Source organism: Gaeumannomyces tritici (genome assembly GCF_000145635.1).
Source record: "Gaeumannomyces tritici R3-111a-1 unplaced genomic scaffold supercont2.2, whole genome shotgun sequence".
NCBI classification, from domain to species: domain Eukaryota; kingdom Fungi; phylum Ascomycota; class Sordariomycetes; order Magnaporthales; family Magnaporthaceae; genus Gaeumannomyces; species Gaeumannomyces tritici.
Genome location: NW_008804546.1, coordinates 1,834,007 through 1,845,970, shown reverse-complemented (window position 1 = coordinate 1,845,970; position 11,964 = coordinate 1,834,007). Strand labels below are relative to the sequence as shown.

At 60.1% G+C, this 11,964-nt stretch overlaps 3 protein-coding genes across 3 annotated transcripts; 1 reads left to right on the top strand and 2 right to left on the bottom strand.

Moving 5' to 3' along the window:
• Positions 1-382: 382 nt before the first annotated feature.
• Positions 383-6,828, bottom strand: GGTG_03138 (hypothetical protein). The gene is made up of 2 exons (XM_009220916.1): positions 6,362-6,828; positions 383-6,281 (listed from the first exon to the last, which is right to left on the bottom strand). The coding sequence occupies exons 1-2, from the start codon at positions 6,803-6,805 to the stop codon at positions 405-407; spliced, it is 6,321 nt and encodes a 2,106-aa protein (XP_009219180.1). The 5' UTR covers positions 6,806-6,828; the 3' UTR covers positions 383-404.
• Positions 6,829-8,165: 1,337 nt separating this feature from the next.
• Positions 8,166-10,535, bottom strand: GGTG_03137 (hypothetical protein). The gene is made up of 2 exons (XM_009220915.1): positions 9,345-10,535; positions 8,166-9,271 (listed from the first exon to the last, which is right to left on the bottom strand). The coding sequence occupies exons 1-2, from the start codon at positions 9,941-9,943 to the stop codon at positions 8,890-8,892; spliced, it is 981 nt and encodes a 326-aa protein (XP_009219179.1). The 5' UTR covers positions 9,944-10,535; the 3' UTR covers positions 8,166-8,889.
• GGTG_03136 (hypothetical protein) lies at positions 10,165-11,928 on the top strand (the record flags this gene model as incomplete). The annotated part of the gene is made up of 3 exons (XM_009220914.1): positions 10,165-10,222; positions 10,629-11,004; positions 11,293-11,928. The coding sequence occupies 3 exons, from the start codon at positions 10,165-10,167 to the stop codon at positions 11,651-11,653; spliced, it is 795 nt and encodes a 264-aa protein (XP_009219178.1). The 3' UTR covers positions 11,654-11,928.
• Positions 11,929-11,964: the final 36 nt, after the last annotated feature.

The window sequence follows — 11,964 nt, the reverse complement described above, 5'->3', positions numbered from 1 at the left end:
CCGTCGTCGGGCGACGGCGACCCCGCGTTGGAGCGGCGGCGCAGAGAATCCCTGTAGTCCGGCATGCGGGCCAGCTGCTGCTGCTGGTGCCGGTGCGTGCGCCGGGGCGGCAGCGGTGGCGACTCGCCCGAGGCTGCCGAGGGGGTGGCCTCGAGCACCACCTCTTCCCTCACGACGCTGACTATTGTAACTTTGGTGACGTGCGCCGGCTCTGGCGGCGCCACGTAGTCGTCCGAGGGGCTGCGCCCGGGGCTCTTGCCCGGCACGAACGGGGGTTGCTGCTGCCGCTGTGGGGATGGAGTTCTAGGCGGCTGCGGTTGCTGCTGGCGCGGCGGGGTGGTCGGGGCGGGGGCAGGGGCAGGAGGGGGTGAGGCCGTCTCATCTTGCGGTTCCTCCGAGCGTAATCAGTGCGCGCCGACCCTGCTCACGCCGGAGCCGCTCAGTAGCGAGCTCTTCTCGTCGACGCCCTCGTGCTCGCCTTCGTCCTCCTGGCGCCAGCCCTTTTGCGCGCCGCCCGGCGTCTGGTTGTCGTACTTGGACCCGCCGAGGGCGCCCTGGGTGCTGGCCTGGGCGGTGCCGTCGTACACCATGCTGTTCCGGTTGCTGCGCGGGGTGGTCGGCTTCACGGGGTAGAAGACGCCGCTGACGGGCCGGGAGCGTGCGGGGCTCCCCACCCCTTTGACGTCCGCCTCGGCATTGCCGCCGTCCTGCGGCTTCTCAAACACGTTGCGCATCCTCTGGAACAGGCTGCCGGGGGACGCGGTGGCGGCCATCGACTCTCGCTTGCTCGCCAGGGTCTGAGGTGGACTCTCCCGCGTCTGCTGGGGCGCCGGCTCTTGCGGCTGCCAACTGCTTGCGTCGTTTGGGGCGATATTCTGAACCATCCCGCCCGACTTCGGCTCGCCCGGCCCGCCCGCGTCGTATCGGAACGGATCGTACTGGGAGACCTCGGAGACGCCGCGGGCGCGGCCGTAGTCTATGCTTTGCGTGTAGCCGCGCGGCCGGTTGCTGTAGTCGCCTCCCAACCCCGCGAGGGACTCGTGCTGGTTCTGGGGCACGGTTGCCCAGCTGTCGCGGATCACGGGCTCGTGGTTGTCCTGCTGCAGCGCGGCGTGGATGGGGGACGACGGCGCCGACGACAGGGTCGTGCGGCTGTGCAGCGAGGCCGGGACCGAGTCCGTCCGCGCGTGCCACGACATGTTGGTGACGTCCCGCGGGGCGAACATTTCCGGCTCCATCTCGTCGTCTTCGTGCCCGTACGAGCTTCCGTACGATGTGTTGCCTGACGCCTGCTCGAGCTCCGAGGCCAGGGACAAGCGGCCACGGACGGCGTCGGGACTGTCCTGCTGTGCCGCGTGTGGCTCCTGCATCTGGGCTCGGGGCGTGGCTGGTGGGTATTGCTCCGGCGAGTTCTGCTCCCAGCCCTGCGACTGCTGTCCATAACGCTCTTCCGCTTCCAAGTCACTGTGTTCCTGTGATTTTTCCCAGGATGGCGACTCTTGCTCTGTCACAGCCTCCGCTGGGAACTTCATGGGTGTGAATTGCAGAGAGTCGGGCCTCGGCGCGTGCCGGCTGGCCGCGAGGCCCTTGAACGGCACAACCGGGGACTGGTTGCGAAGCAGCAGCGGGCTGATATCTTCGCTGTGACCCATGGCCGCAGCCGGGGCAAGGTGAGGAGTTGACATGGGGGCGGCACCGGGCTGTTCAGAGGTCGCGTCAGGCAGGGCCCGCGGCGTTCTGAGGTCCTCTTCGATGTTCCGCATGAACTCTTGAGACACAGGCCTCTGCTCTGTCATAACCGTCAATTCGGGTCGCGAGTCCGCCGGCGCCATCTCCTCGGTTTCTTGTAGCTTCGCTTCGGGTGCCATCTCAACATGGACTCTCGCCGGCGACGCTGGCTCGTGGGCATCGCCGCTTTCCAAAGCAGTCGAGTTGTCGTGATGACCGACGTGTTCCTGCCCCGAGCTCGCAGCGGCAGCCTGGTGCTCCAATTCTTGAGCCTTTGCGCCGCGGGAACTCTGATCACTGACTTCAGAGTCGTCCTCGAACAAGTCGTCAGTCCCGTAGACAGTAGCCGTCTTCTCCTCAATGGCGGAAGCTTGCGGGTACTGCGCATGGGCGTGAAGATCGCCCTCCTGTTGAAGAGGTGTTGCGTAGAGTTGTGGGTTTGTAGCATCGGACAACACTACGGTATCGACTCCCAGCCCAAGATGAGGCACAACAACAGATTTCTGTCTCACGTCAGCCGCAGTGGATTTGTTTAGCGGAGCCAAGCTCGCGGCCCCGTGATGGTCTTCTTCAGAGTCCCAGTCACTGTCATCGTGGTCTTGCTGCGCTTCGTGTGCGGACTCGTACTGATCAAACGAAGTCGAAGCCGGGATGGTGTGGGACGCTTGTCCTTCCGCCGCTTCTTGTTGGCTGACAGGTGCCTCGATTGCTGGGGTTGCTCTAGAAGCCGCCCCGAGGCTTGGTTTGGCAGCATCTAGCTTGTTTCCCCCAATGATGGAATGAGCATCGAGGGTGGCATGCAGCGACGGTGCGTGCTGCGGAGCCTCATCGTCCGTGTCGCTCACAGGCAGATCTTCATGTGGCAGATCAGTGTTATGCGCCAAAGAGCTGAACTCTGAAGCATCCAGCGGGGAAACCGGCTCTCCTGTATGGGAGGCTAGCGGAACTGCGGGAAGCTTATGGTCAAGATCAAAGGCAGACCCAGTGCCGGACACTTCCGAATGACTGTCGTCGTAGTCAATGACAGGGGCGGACACGGTGGGATTTCCCGCTACCAAGACTTGACTCTCAGCATCTTGTATCTGCTGCAGTTGAGACTGCATGTCGGACACGACGAGGTCGGCAGGTCCATGGCCTCCATGTCCAAGACCATCATCGATTTGCAGCGAATGCGCTTTGGCGGCTGACCGCGAGGTCTCTAGGGGCGTCATGGGATGGGCATTGTCCGCGATGACGATATTAGACTCGTGAGAAAGCTCGTTTTGGGTCAAGGTGTTATTGTCCAAGTGACCGTCGGCAACCTGGCTCGACTCTGCGATATCCATGCCCATTTTGTTGGCAGCGAATGGCAGTTGACCATCTGTTTCCTGGGGGACGTCCTGGACTTTTGACGCCTCGTCATGCGTGGCGGCCGCCGCATCATTGGGCTCGGCAGCCTTGACGTCAAGGGCATCTCCGATCTTAGCCGCGGCGTCGGTCTCGGTAGCTTCTCCCGCCTTGGTAGAACCCTCAACCTTGATGGGCTCTTCAACATTGACGGGCTCCTCGGCCTTGATAGTGTCCTCAGCTTTGACGTGCTCCTCAGCCTTGGTAATCTCCTCGGACTTGATCATGTCCTTGCCCTCGACGGCTTCCTGGGCCTTGTTGGGCTCCTCGGCCTTGACGGGGGCCTTGGTTTCAGCAACATCCGCAACCTTGGCAGCATCAGGTGCCGCACTCGGCTCAACATCTAGGTCGACAGATGGCGCCGAGGCAGGTGCAACAGGTGCAGTTTCCAGTGGAGCAGACTCCTCATCGCCGACTTGGATGGTGTGGTCGTCTCCATGGTCTGGCTTTGGCGCTTCCGTAGCATGTGCCACATCCGCCACTTCTTGAATGCCAACATCAAGCTTGGCGCTGCTTTCATGCGAGATCTCTTGACGAACCGCATTTTCGTTGTCCTGGTCTGAGTTGCCGAGAGCGAGGGGGGCGTCAGACACAGGCGCATGCTCTGCCTGGGCGTTGGACTCCTTTTCGGGAGCCTCCGATCGCTCCTCGGGCTGGGCGGCCTCCTCCATGTCGCCATGGTCAAGCTCCGTTGGCCTCTCGTGCGCGGCAGCCGTCCCGGACATGCTATCCGTGACAGCCTCCACAGCCGGCTTCGAGAGCTTGTCTCCCTCGAGCTCCTCCGCTTTGTGGATGACAGCAACAGCCTCTCGGTCAGCCGGCTCGGTGGATAGCGTCTTGTCATCGGCGCCCGTAATCTGGGGAGCGATCTGCCTGTTCGGTGTCTCTGCGAGATTATGAGGGTCACCTGAGAGTTCCCGAGGTGAGAATCCAGGGTGATGCAGATCAAACTCTCCGCTATCGGAAAGCAACTCGGGTTCGCTGCTGTCCTCATCGTGGTTCTCGCTGTCAATGGCAGCTTCAGTCGTAGAGAGTTTAGGTTCAGACAGGTTGTCATGCTCGGGTTGTTGTGGCAGCACATCTCCCGCAAGCCTCTCGGCGGGCGCGGGTTGGTCGAGTTGCTTCGTCTCGGCAATCCCCGAAGCTGCTGCTACGACAGAGCCAGCGGCATCATGGGCCGTGGCACCAATCTTCTCGTATTCGGAATCAGACTCGAGAACAGAGTCGAGGCCTTGTGTCCCATCGGGCAAGACGCTTTCTTCTCTGTCCAGTGCATGGACGGACGGGATATCGGCGGAGCGTGCCTCGACCTTCGGCTCGGCTTCTTGGGCCTTCACCGCAGATTCCTGGAGTACCAGGGGCTCTTCAGGCCGAGTGACTTCTCGCTGCAACTCGATCTGGTGCTCGAGATGATCATCATGCTCTGGCTCTACGGAGCCGGGCTGCATCGCCTCTTGCAGGGGTGGTGTCGTTGGTGCAACTGCCTTGCTGTCTGTCTCCCTGATGGCCTCGACCATGTACTTAGAGACAGGCTTGATCTCGCTGGGCAGGTCTTGCTCAGGCTTCTGAACCGTCGGCATCTCAGCCTCCTCAGCGTGCACGCTGCCATCGTCAACAGCGGCGGGGACAGGGACCTCAATTTGGGCGTTAGGGGAGGCCAGAGGCTTGCTGGTCTGAGTCACGCTAGCCTGTTCGGCTATCGCATCTGCCTCTTTGCGGACTGGAGGCTCAGCTTGGCTATCAGCCGGCGACTTGTCCGACGCCAGAGACTTTACTTTGAGATCGAGGCTTCCCAACGGCGAGCTCGGTGCAGGGGCCTCTTCCAAGATCTCTGTTTCTGTTGAAGCCTTGGCCGTCATGTCTGAGGGAATCCCCCGAGCTTGAACAACTAGTGTCTCAGGAGCTACCGCGCCATTTGCCAGCGGTGCTGCATTGGGCTCTTCAGACTCATTGTCATCCTTTTTGACGCTGGCAATCGCCAGATCCCCACCGCCCTGCCTCTCGACTACAGGCCGAGGTGTTTCGGCGTTCTGCTTCGTGATGACTTTGGTTGCTTGTGGGGCTTCATCAGCCACCTCCTCACTCGTATCTACCGCAGGGGTCGCTTTGGGTGCAATGTCGACTTTGTCTTCCGATATGTGCTCGTCAGCAGGCGTGGTTTCGCTCTTCGCCGTCATGTCCTCCTTTGGTGCCTCGACCACGTGGGCCTCCATGGGTGCGTCCGATTTGTCGGCAGCCGCCTTGTCTTCGGGAAGCGGCTCTAGTACGCTGGGTGGGACAGAGTGCTCATCGGCTTTGGCAGCGGAAACAGGGGCATCGATCGGGGCTTCCTCAGTGGCGTCGGTGTCATGAGCCTTGATGTCTTTGCTGCCAGACGTCTCTTGCTTCTCCTCTGGTACAGGGGCTGGCTTCTCTTCGGCGGCAAGGGCTGGGGCAGGAATCGGTTGGTTTTCGATGAGAGCCGCCTTTTCTTCGCCCTTCTCTCCCGTCACGGGGGTTGGAATTTGGTTGGCAACGGGAGGCAGCTTCTCTTCAATGGCGGGAGTCGGTTTCTCGTCGACAACAGGGATGGGCTTGTCCACTGGGGCAGGAGTCGAATTCTCGTCGGCAACAACTGGACTCTCTTCCGTGGCAGGGGCCAATTTCTCGTCGGCGACAACGACCGGCTTCCCATCAGCGGCAGGGGTAGACTTATCAGTGGGGGCAACGACTAGTTTTTCGTCGGCGATAGCAGTGGACTTCCCATCAGCAGCAGGTGTCGGTTTCTCATCAGCAACAGGAATGGACTTGTCCGTAGGCTCAGGAGTCGCTTTCTCGTCAGCGGCAGCAACGGACTTCTCGTCGGCTGCAGAGATGGACTTGCCAACCGTGGCAGCAGCTGGCTTTTCGTCAGCGACGGCGGTCGGCTTCTCATCGGGGACAGCAGACGGTTTCTCATCGGCGGCAGGCGCTGGCTTCTCGTCAACAACAGGGACAGACTTGTCCACTAGTGCAGGAGCTGGCTTTTCCTCGGCGGCGGGGGCCTCTGGCTTGCCCTTGGCCTCGCTGGGGGCAGAGCGGGATGCGGCCGCGACGGCCCCCCGCGACACAGACGTCCTAGCGCGCCTCCTGGCCGGCAGCGGGGGCAGGGGCACCCTCATCTGCTCTTCGATTAACCGATTGATTTCCTAGGGAGCCAAGCACGAAGCAAAATGTCAGAACTGGGGAAGACCAAAGCCTCGAGCCGGCCGGGAAGACAGATACGGACCTTTCGTCTCTCTTCGAGGTCCACGAGGCGACGTTCGCCCTCCTCGAGCCTCTTGCGCTCCTCCTCCTCCGCCTCCTCCATCTTGGCGTCGGTCTGCTCCTCGATCCCCTCGGTCTGCTCGTCCAGCTTGACCTGGCGCTGCTCATCCTCGGTCTGTTCGCTCTGGGCGAGCTCCTCGTCCTCCCTCCGCCTCCTGGCCTCCCTCTCCTCGTCTTCTTTGCGCCTCTGCTCGGCGATCTCCTCTCGGGCGCTCTTGCGCTTCCTGTCCAGGTCCGCCGACTCCAGCTCGAAGCTCTCCTGGAGCGCCTGAATCGCCGAGTCGCACTCTTGCTCCAGAGCGTCGAGCTTGGAGTCGTGCGTCGCAGTGTCCAGCCCGGCGATGGTCTCGTGTATCTGGGCCAGGGTCTCGCTCATCTGCGAGACCAGCGCGGCTACGTCCGGCATGATGGCGGTGATGGGGGGCTCACTGAGCCTGTGAATGAGAAAGGAAGATGATTAAAAAGTCAATTGAGGCAAGGCGGTATCCTGCCCGTGCCCTGTCGCTTTTCTGTCTGTGACCTAGCGACTGAAGACTTTCCCGAGGTCCTCATAAAATGGCTGAGAGCAAGCTAGATGAGAGTGTTGCTCGCAGACCACAAAGACCGATGGCCAGCATGGGAGGGAAGAGAAAGGGAAGAAGGTGACAAAAGAAAGAAACAGAGACGTGCTGTGACAGACCGCAGGCGTCAGGGAACCGACTTGCAGCATCACCATCAGCTCTGCCATACCCTTGCTCCGGGCCGGAGACTGCTGAAGCTCATCATGCTTTCCAAGGGGTTGGCATCCCTCCTCGGCGCCCATGTCGATGTCACGGAGCAGGGGGGGAGCCTCCACATCCAGACGCCTCGACCGGGGTACTGTGTCTACATAGCGCGCGACCCGACGGCGTGATGGAGAGAGAGACTCGACAATGGATGATCGAGAGGCAAAAGCGCGATTCCGAGGGAGAGCCGGTCGCATGGGCGCCCTTTCACTGGAAAGGGCCGACTGACGAATTTCCAGCGAACGGCATCGCCGCATGAACGAGGCAACCAGATTACTCTGCCAATGGCCGGCAAAGGAGACCTCTGATATACCGTACAGAGAGATATCAGCATGATGTAGATAGACAACAACTGGGCCTAGGCAAGGGCTCGGTAGGAGCTTCCCACGAGGTTAACGTCACGCTTACGGCACGCGAGGCGAGCAGACGAAGGTGTGGATGATGTTTGCGGGTCGAACGAACAAGTCCCGCGGCGGGGCGGACGTTTGGGTTTCGAGGGTTCCTCGGTCCTGTCGTGCGGCTCGGCGGGGCCTGCAATGGCGTGTGGGAGAAAATAGACGCACGCTATCGTGGGAGCATAGCATTGGGGTCTCCCCTGCAAGAGAAGGGAGATGGAATCATGCGGTGGGTGGGCCACTTTCCGGGCCGGCACTCGACACTGAGGATCGGCGGGTGGGTTTGGGGCAAAAGGCGCGCGCTGGATTCGTTTCAGTAGGTTGGATGCTTGGACCCTGGTCGCCTGTTACTGTGATGTAATTTGGACAAGGATGTCCTCGCGCCTCAGGCGTCGAACATGTCCCGAACGGACACCACCATATCAAGACCAATCTTAGCTACACTCAACCCCAGACATCATCATGTTTGCAGAGGATTCGGCCTCTTTACTCCCTCCGCCGAGGCTCTGGGCGAGTAAGAATAAGAGTTCGGGCCGCTGGAATGGTAGTGACGCACATATACCTCACTGCAAGACGCAAACTCACCTAGACGCGCCTCGAGGAAGCGCGGCCGTTGACAAATGTTATAGCGCTGTGGATGTGATGGTAATATATATCCGAGACTGGCAAAAGGGCCTGTTGACCAGGAGGCCGCGACATGCACACCGAAAGCTTGACCGGCTGTTCGCCCACGACTCGGAACTCCGGGGCCAAAGGGGAGAAAGGTGACGCGTGAAGCGGAACGAGCTAGATGAAAAAACTTATATGTACATCGTGAGTGAGATCCTTTTCATTGCCTGCTGGAACATAGGTGGATCTCGACAACCTCGGTCACTCTAGATAGGGCCTCATGAAACGCTACTGCTGATGCCGACATGCCACCGAGATAGCAGGCCCGAATGAGGGGGAACGTAATGAACAAAAGAGCAAAATGCAAGAAATCATCATCTGGTACATGTAACGCCGTGACAGCACGCTTCTCCACGCGCATAGTATAGGAACCGCTAGAAAACGAATAGTACACCTCTCACCATAACACAGGTGTTAATAGACGTAACCTCCCGGAAGCGAGGGCGGCGACTCGTACACTCGGCGCGTCCGTGTTCGGTCGATCGCCGTGTCCGGAGGATGTAATTTGACCATCGCTGGCCAAAGCCGTGGAGAATCTGCGGGATGCGATGCTTGTGACGTCGTTGATATTTTATTCTGGTTTTTTTCGGGGTTTCTTTTTTCTTCCCTCTCCCTCCAGTCTTGTCTCAATATCCTTCCCCCTCTTCATCGTCCGCTCTCTTCTATATCCTGGCCATGGTGCCCTTGCCCTGGAGCGCGATGCGTCGCCTGTACTGATCGCGGAATCCCATGCGCGCGAGGGTGCCGTAGCCGACGGCGCCGACGAAGCCGACGAGCCAGATGCTGCAGATGATGAGACCGAAGGGGAAGATCATCAGTTGGACGCCGGGGAGTACGAAGGGGACCGTGCTGTTGGCCAGCTGCCGGAGCGACTCCTCGACGGCCATGTTGGCCACCGAGAACTCGGACATGACGATCGAGTCGGAGAAGACGCCGGCAACGAAGGCTGCCTCGTTGGACGATACGTTGGTGGTCACGGTCTGGCCCGTCGGGTTGACGGCCGAAAGGGTGACTGTCGGCATGACGAGCGCCTCGAGCGTGGCCCTGTTTGGTCTCGTTGTTAGCACCACACGAGCGCCATATGTCGCTGGGTGGATGGTGAAGACAAGATCCTTACATGTTTATTCCGGGCGTCATCCTTTCCTTGTCGATCTGGCCGATAAACATGTACGACTGGAGGACCCGCAGGTTGTTCCCGTTCGGGCCCGGGTCTTGCCTGGCCGAGATCCTCATGCTGGCGGCGGCGGCCGGGGAGATGGGGGACACGGAGGCGCCGTTGTACTGCAGGCCGACCTGGATGTTCTGCTGCGGGATCCCGGCGAACTCCCCGCTCGGGGCCGTCAGCTGGTATAGCCTCAGGTCGGCCTCGAAGGTGCCCGTGACGTTGTTGAGGGCGGGCAAATTGTAGCAGACGCAGGTGCCCGACGGGTTCGTCGACTCGGGCAGCTTGCTGAGGGCCTCCCTGCAGGCCTTGTTGACTGTCTCGTCCCACGCCGTCATGTTGATGGTGCCGTCGCCGTTCAGGGTGACGCCCTGCGATTGCCTCTTGGTGATGATGGTCGCGGTAACGTCGCCGTCATGGCCGGGGAAAAGCTCCTGCCTCTTCTCCAGCACCCCCAAGTTGGTCCCCATCAGGTCGTCCACCTCCATCGCCTCGAACGCGGCGTAGGCCTGGGCGAAGAGGAGACCCGCCGGGAGGACTGTATGCCAAAACATAGTGTCGTCGCGTCGGGATGTATTACGGCCGGTCGACGGCTGGGCAGGTAAGAGATCGAGGGCGGGTTGGGACGGGCGTCAATTTCGCTGAAACGAAGACGGCGTCGTCTGCCCTCGCGAGGACTGAAGAGAAAATAGAAAAGCAGAAGAAAAAAACGAAAAGAAAAAAAGGAGCGTCGAGAGCAAAATGTTGTTACACGATCTGGAAAGCCGGTCCGTCGATGGTCGAGAAGTGGAAAATGGGACCTGCCCGTGGTCTGTTGGGGAGGAGCAGAGGGTGTGTGTGATAAGGCGCCACCTGCGAGCCCGCGTTGTCGCGGAGGAATTAGGGATGTTATGAAAAAGGAGTGGCTTGAAAGCGGAAGCGAGATGGGAAAATTGCGGCCAGACAGGCGACAGCAAATGGGATAAAACAGAGTGGAACGGATGGAGAAACAGCCCACCAGAAGCCGCTTGTGATAGACAAGCAACCCGGTCGTGCTGGAGCTGCGGCGGGTGGGTTGGAGGAAGAGGAGGGGGAGATGCTGTGCTGGCCGATGGGCGCACGGGATTACCTGACTGTTGTCGCAGGCCTTCTAGAGATGACCTGATGGGCGGAAGGGTGGGAGCGTGCAGGGCCGACAGTCGAGCGGCAGCTGCACGAGACCAGGGGCACTGCTGATTGGATAGGCGCAGCCCTTTTTAGCCCAGGGGCAGGGGCTGGTCGACGTCTGGGCTGCCCGCTTTGGGGTGGAGGCTCTGCAGAATCCGTGGAGAGGCGGCGATACGAGAGCGTCGCACGGTCAGGACCTCCTGAGAGAATGGCAGGGATGGGCCAGTTGCCACCATCTCGATGGGACGGACTCGGGAATGGCAGCACTATCGTCAGAGAGCCAACACAGCACACAACCAGCTGGTATCATCATCATCATCATCATCATCACCGTCCGTCCAGAAACCACCACAAGTCCACGCACGAAGCCGTCACTACACAAATCCGACCATGTGGGCGACCTCAATCCGGACCCAGCGCGCCAGCACCCGCTAAAGTCAAGCAGGGAGCCGTCGGATCAGCTGATCATGTAACAGACCAAGTCTGAAGGCAGTCTGAGGTTTCGCCGAATTGGGCGACGCCAGGGGCTTTTCTTTTCGCTGGCCTACTGGAGACGCAGAAGGGGGGAGTCTTTATGCAGGCACATGCACATGGCAGATCCAGGGTGGCCCTGCAAACCGACCACCTAATCACCCATCACCGCCTCCGTCACAATCGATCTCGGGCGGCCCAAGCCACCACCGCGCCCGGTGGATGCAACGGAAACTGCACAGCGGGCTGGATCCTGATGAGCGGGAATGGCCGCCATTATATGCAGCCCGTTCTTTGAGGGCTCCCAACACATGTTCTTCATCGGTTGTCACATGAAATCAAGCAAGACAGACGAAGGGCAAGAAGAAGAAGGCGGTCGGGCAAATTTTAGTCGCCCATACTCGCTTGGCGTTTTTGAAACCATCTCGCCCCAGAAAAAGAAGGCCAAGGGCGAGTGCGTCAGGGGCAATGGTGTGGTAGCGCCACGTGACGCCCATCTATCCCTCGCCCAGCCGCTTCGATTGGCTTTCGGGCCTTCCACGCAACCTTTGGCGGTCCTCGACGGCCTCTCAGTCACCACGGTTGGCGCCGTTGCAAGCTTCGGCACTAGCAAACCAGCCCAAGCGCAAGGGGCCTTTTTGCCGTAATTGTTTGACACCGTCCGGGCGAGATTCCTGGACCAATGAATGTTGGCCATCGCGAGGACAATAAATGCCATGAAGAACCCAACAGGTCTCGTAATGCCATAGGCTGGTTCAAATTGCCACCATTCACAGTAGCCTTCCCTCTCCTCTTCTTCGAGAGGGCTTTTTGTTCTTCTTCGTTTTTACCTAATGGGATGGCCGGCATTAGAGTCCGTGCTGCAGACCACCAACCGAGCGACATTCTAACATGCAAAAATAAAGAGCCTATGCGATTGCCGCCAGTCTTCCTTGCACTGGGGTTACCCTTGGGTAGC

Bases quoted from the DNA above. Each gene is read 5' to 3' on its own strand.
- GGTG_03137 (XM_009220915.1), bottom strand. From the start codon at position 9,943: ATGTTTTGGCATACAGTCCTCCCGGCGGGTCTCCTCTTCGCCCAGGCC. The intron at 9,272-9,344 runs GTAAGGATCTTG...GAGACCAAACAG, and splicing joins ATGACGCCCGGAATAAACAT to GGCCACGCTCGAGGCGCTCG.
- GGTG_03138 (XM_009220916.1), bottom strand. From the start codon at position 6,805: ATGCCGGACGTAGCCGCGCTGGTCTCGCAGATGAGCGAGACCCTGGCC. The intron at 6,282-6,361 runs GTCCGTATCTGT...TTGGCTCCCTAG, and splicing joins ACCTCGAAGAGAGACGAAAG to GAAATCAATCGGTTAATCGA.